Raw genomic sequence first — 6,583 nt, 5'->3', positions numbered from 1 at the left:
TTTATTAACAGTTTTTATATATTAACATCTTTATAATATATGATGCTTGATGGTAGCATCAAAATTATTATATTGCTTGTCAATTTAATTTGCGATTACTAGAGTAGTTTTAATTGCGTTTATTTAGTCCGGAAAAACAATTCGTCGCGCAGTTAGAAAAAGACTACAATATGGTATATATGCAAGTACATATATAGTATATATTAGTAATTCAAGATTGAATTATTAAAAAGCAACGAAGTTTAGCTCCGACCGTAATAGGCAGTTAAATTTCTAGTATTAATTGAGTTTCTCAAATATACGGTCAAAAAATATAAATATATTGTTTAAAATAAATAAAAATAAATAAAAAAAAAATAAATAAAATGCAACATTGCTACTTCTAAAAGATAAAATCGTGTCATTTAAGTCAGAATTACTATCTTTCGAGTAAATAGATGCATTGGGTTTGTTTCTTCAGCCACTCATTACATAAATTTCTACGTTTAGATATTATAGTGTTATTCCGTCGTATACAACTTTAATATGGATTGAAAAATTTAGTGATGAGACCAATATTTTGGTGTTGATTTTTCTTTAATGGAAATTTTAATAACCATTATTCATTATAACTTGAAAGCGATAATAATTGATGATATCAATGCGAATTTTTTTTGCGAAAACAATTGTATGTCTGAAAAATAACATTGTTCGTGCAACCTTCGCAGAGCAAGAATTATTTCACTGATTCATAAATTCGGAATTTGAATTGCATTAGATCTGTTCTATTTAGTTAAATTTTTGCACCAGTTCATCTTTCTTCCTTTTATCTTCAGGAGGAAAGAAGAAGAAGGATGAACTGGTGCAAAAGTTCAACCAAAAAGAACAGGCCTATTGTTAAATTTGTAGTGTCAAATTTGACTTGATTTAAACTGCTGTTCCTCAATATTGTCATTGTTTTATACTAAAACGAAGGAAACGCTTGCGCGCGCGCGCGTTTGTTGTGTATGCATCAATGGTACATTTATGAATTTAGATTTTCGCCCGTTCTTTCGTAATGCTACAAAATATCAAGTTTTTATAGCCTACATTAACCAAGAAGACATTACGGAAGAAGATAACAGTTATTAGTGGATATTATTGTACATGTCAATTCGGAGCAAGAACGCTTGGTACTTGTACACACGTTGCAAGTATTTTATGGTATCTGGGGTATGCACGCCATCAACCACATATTAAATATCCCGATAGAAGTTTGTTGCATACAACAATGGATGCAGCTGATAGAGCAGATCAAGAAGATCTCAATAATAATATAGAAGTTATAGATAATTGAAATACAAGTTCAAATTCGTGAGAGGCAAGGGGACTCACGAAAATCAAGCATCCCAAACGTGAGAGGCAAGGGGACTCACGAAAATCAAGCACCCCAAACGTGAGAGGCAAGGGGACTCACGAAAATCAAGCACCCCAAAGGAGTAAAACGCCCGTCACGTCCACGTCGTTTATTCCGGATAATTCTGAGAACGGGCGAAAATCTAAAATCATAAATATACCATTGATGCATACACAACAGACGCGCGCGCGCGCACGCACGCACACGCACACATGAAACTTCGATTTTTATGCACCTTTATAATATAAAAATGCACGCGCGGACATATGTGTGTGGGAATAGGAGTAGGGGTGTGGGTAGGGGTGGGAGTGAGGGTGGGGGTGGTGAGAGTGGTTAGCATATTGTTATGTAAAATCTCTTGATTTATTACAGAAACTTGCTTTTTTGAGGCATTAACAAAATAAAACTTTAAACGGTTATAACAAAAAAACTAGTCATGATCAAGCTTTGTGCCTATGGACACTTTTGATCAGTGGGTCAAGAACTATAACATACTAAAATTTCAGCCAATTTAACCGAGGGCCAAAATCCTATGATTTTGTGCGGGGTCCTTTATTAACAGTTTTAATATATTAACATCTTTATAATATATGATGCTTGATGGTAGCATCAAATTATTAAATTGCTTGTCAATTTAATTCGCGATTACTAGAGTAGTTTTAATTGCGTTTATTTAGTCCGGAAAAACAATTCGGCGCGCAGTTTGAAAAAGACTACAGTATAGTATATATGCAAGTACATATGTAGTATATATTAATAATTCAAGATTGAATTATTTAAAGCAACGAAGATTCAGCTTCGACCGTAATAGGCATTTAAATTTCTAGTATTGATTGTGTTTAAAAATAATTTAAAGTAATATTATTTTTGAATATAATGTATACATATTATATTTAAAAATAATATAATTTTAAAACTATGTGAAAAACTACATACATAGTGTGCCATATTCTACAATTTAATAATTTTGTGTATGTAATTTCTTATATTATTTATTGTAATATCTCATATATTTTTCGTATAAGATAAAAATGTTTTATTATGCATGTATTATTTACGTATATATATTGAACATTATTACGATATAAAATTTAAGTACTTCTGTATTAGACACGAAAACCACGACTTGATTGCATTTTTAATCTAGTCGTGATTTTCATGTCGAACACGGAACTATAAAAAGCAGCATTGCTACTTCTAGAAGATAAAATCGTGTTATTAAAATCAGGGTTACTGTCTTTCGAGTAGATAGATGCATTGGGTTTGTTTCTTTAACGATTTATTATATAAATTTTTACATTTAGATATTATAATGTTATTCCGTCGTATACAACTTTAATGTCGATTGAAAAACTTATGTATATATATTGAACATTATTACAATATAAAATTTAAGTACTTCCGTATTAGACACGAAAACCACGACTTGATTGCATTTTTAATGCAATCTAGTCGTGATTTTCATGTCGAACACGGAACTATAAAAAGCAGCATTGCTACTTCTAGATGATAAAATCGTGTCATTAAAATCAGGATTACTGTCTTTCGAGTAGATAGATGCATTGGGTTTGTTTCTTTAACGATTTATTATATAAATTTTTACATTTAGATATTATAATGTTATTCCGTCGTATACAACTTTAATGTCGATTGAAAAACTTAATGATGAGACCAATATTGCTGTAGATTTTTTTTTTATGGAAATTTTACCAACTATTATTTATTATAACTTGGAAGCGATAATGATTGATAATATCAATGCGAATTGCGAATACATTTGTATGTCTGAAAAAGAACATTGTTCGAGCAACCTTCACAGAGCAAGAATTATTTCACTGATTCATAAATTCGGAATTTGAGTTGCATTAGGCCTGTTCTTTTTAGCTAAACTTTTGCACCAGTTCATCTTTCTTTCTTTTATCTTCAGGAGAAAAGAAGAAGGATGAACTGATGGAAAAGTTCAATAAAAAAGAACAGGCCTATTGTTAAATTTGTAGTGTCAAATTTAACTTGATTTAAACTGCGGTTCCTCAATATTGTCGCTATTTTATACTAATACGAATGAATTATACAATTAAAAAATTTATTTAAAGGAGGGAGTATAAAAATGGCCAAAATTGGCCCTGAATGGATACCTTTAAAACCTATGCAGTTGTCATTTTGGAAGTTCGTACATTCATGAAAAAATGCTTATTTATCCAGGAAAGCTTGGGAAACCTTCCAAAAATAATAAAATAGGCCGTTTAAACGATACAAATAAAATTTTTGTTCCTCTTAATATCAAGACTTATATCGACACTGTATTTGTATCGGTTACGATTATGGTAATCAGATCAACAGAGATATATATGCAAATTTTATATGCAATTTTATCAAATTATTATCAATTGCATTATTAATTTTTGTTGTATTGGTTGTACTTTCAACTTTTAATTTCACACGTTAATGACTAATAATAGCCTGATCATTTGAAGTAATTTTGTATGTCGATAATTTTGATAGGTTGATGATTGTCGGAAGTAAAGTATAATGTCTTCCGACGCATGGATTCGCTCGGGGTATTTTTTATTTGTTGTCTGGCATACAGGTGTAGCTCTGTACAAAAGGAGAAATGGGACAAATCATTTATGGCTTTGAAAGAATTTTTTTAAGTTTTTCCAGGGTAGTTTTTCACCGTTAAGGGTGTCTTCTGACGCATGGATTCGCTCGGAATATTTTTTATTTATTGTCTGGCATGAAGATGTAGCTCTGTGCAAAAGGAGAAATGGGCCAAACCATTTTGAAAAAATCGCTCCAAGAACGTTCCAAACTTCAACCAGCTCAATTTATGCTGTATAGAACCACTGTATTTGCCTCTCAAGTGCATATAATACTCGATTTTTTTTTAAACTATGATTTTAATGTTATCATCCGAGTTCGAGTATCAATAGAGTAGAGATGATAATAACTGCTGAGAAAAAATTATAATTTTTTGGCAATAATATTAACTGGAAGCACACTCTTGCGCATTTTGAGATGTTCAAATCGCTGCCTCTATCTCTGCACGAAATCGATTCTCTTCGTTGCGTGATAAATATATACGATAAATGTACACGACGACGTGTCGTCGTCGTGAACAAAAACTTGTCACTATTCCAAAGAGTATGTATATGATACAAAGAATATGATACGTTTGTCACGTGACAAAGAAATTATTAAGAAGATTAAGATTGTTGGAGAAAGTTTTTGTTATTGGACTTTGTGAAGAAGAACGAATTATTAATCTTCGTAATACATCTTTCGTAATATATCTTTTATAATATAAAAGCCAATATAGTCCTGTGTTTTTATCTCCAAATGCGATAACATCCGTCGGTTGTCAACAAACGTTTGTTGTCGAGCAAATTCGCTTATTTACAATATTCTTAAGGATGTTTATACATATTTTTTAAGAATTATGAATTATTCAAGATCGCATTTAAAAATATAATACAAAAAAATGTGACAACGTACAGTGATATAAAACGCAAATCTAGTTGGACAAAACTAAAAACCAATACTTTTAATAAATCAAACAACATAATAAAATATTTATACTTGTATAAATTACCTTTAATAAAAAGCTGGTAAAATATTCTAGCGTTGTCATAACAACATTCATAGTAATAGTTTCTCATAATAACTAACAATAAAAAATTATACTGTACCTTATATAATTGTAAAAATATATATTTTAATTAAATTGTAGATAACATTTTTGTATTTATTTTAAAAGTTAAATTACGTTCTTTGAGTTAATATTATAAATGTCTTATTTTAATTCTTGTATGTCCGAAAAGATTTAATAAGAAGTACTAAGTACTTTTTTATTTTGTAATTAGCATATATTATTGAGTAGAAAAAGCTTCATCCGGCTTTATCCGAAGAAATCATATCATCATTAGAATCTTTGTAGGATATGTTTTAAGCATCGTAAAAATGATATGTTAGTTTTTGCAACTTTTGCAAATATTTTATCTTCTATCATGGTAGATTTCATTAAGTGTGTTAATAATACTGAAAAATGATCGAAATTATGGAATTATTTTTTCATAAAAGCAAAACATTATTATTTGTTTAAGTTGGACAAAACAGAAATCGTATTCACAATACAAAGTGTCTATAAAGTTTGTGTCCCTACTAGATATATTTCGAAAATAGTTCGAAATTATGAAATTTTTTTAAAATCTAAATTTAAAATTAATGATTACAAAAATTATTGTTAATATAATTTCATTATCTTTTAAAAATTGGAGTTTTATTTAACTAGATTTGCATTTTCCACTGTGCAGCGATTTAGAAGTTGGAACAAAAATTATTTTAATAAGTAGTATTTTTTCATTTCTGTGCTCTAATGAAAACCTATGGAAATATATAAAATAATGACAAAAGATCTCAATTTTTTTATCTAAGTACTTTAAATATCCAAGATATAATTTGTGTAAAATTCCATTGTAATGCAGAGACTACTTGTATTATTTATTTACGGAACAACTAATCTCTGCATCACAATGAAACTTTGCATAAATCATTCTGAATATTTATACAAAAATACTTGTACAAAAACTTAAGATTTTTGTTATTATTTTTTAAATTTAAATTATATTATGACAATAAAAATTAATTTTGTATACTATGATTACAACTACGTATGTTGAAATTCTGAGTAATGTTATTAATGGTAATGTAACGTAGTTTTTATGTGTATGTATGCGTAACATCATAAACATCTATGCTGACGCAATAGGGTTAGAGAGAGATAATACGTATTATTTTTTAGAATAAACTGCTGATAAGGTCTGCTAATAAACAGGTAAGTATAAAAACGCAGCATGTTTCGTATTCCGGTATCCAGTCGAAATAAAGTGCAAGAATTATTAACCATGTCTCGCGTTAGTTTCGTATTGCTTGTAATGATTGGAGTGCTTTGCAGTAAGTTTTCACGTGAATTCATTAAGTTTCCTCAGTCTACGACTAATTCGATCTTTCATAAACAATTATTGTATATTTTAATTCCCTTTTTTAATTGCATAATAACTTTAATATTACCCCTGGTAGAAATTTTATGCAGTATACGATTGGTTATTGGGAAGTTGTACTGACTTTTATCTAGTAATTGAACAGCAAAACTGTTCAGAATACCAATCACAATGTAACGCTTTTCTCGCAGTTACTGCACAATAAAGAAGT

General features: G+C 29.5%; 1 protein-coding gene across 1 annotated transcript in view; it reads left to right on the top strand.

Moving 5' to 3' along the window:
- The first annotated feature begins 6,256 nt into the window (after positions 1-6,256).
- Positions 6,257-6,583, top strand: part of LOC108760885 (chymotrypsin inhibitor) — a 2,068-nt gene continuing 1,741 nt past the window's right edge. Inside the window, exon 1 of the mRNA XM_018507154.1 lies at positions 6,257-6,325. Coding sequence (XP_018362656.1) covers positions 6,277-6,325 — 49 coding nt within the window. The 5' untranslated portion in view covers positions 6,257-6,276. The remainder of the gene's footprint in view (positions 6,326-6,583) is intronic.

Source organism: Trachymyrmex cornetzi, unplaced genomic scaffold (assembly GCF_001594075.2).
Source record: "Trachymyrmex cornetzi isolate Tcor2-1 unplaced genomic scaffold, Tcor1.1 scaffold230, whole genome shotgun sequence".
Taxonomy (NCBI): Eukaryota; Metazoa; Arthropoda; class Insecta; order Hymenoptera; family Formicidae; genus Trachymyrmex; species Trachymyrmex cornetzi.
This window is presented reverse-complemented; position numbering and strand designations above follow the sequence as displayed.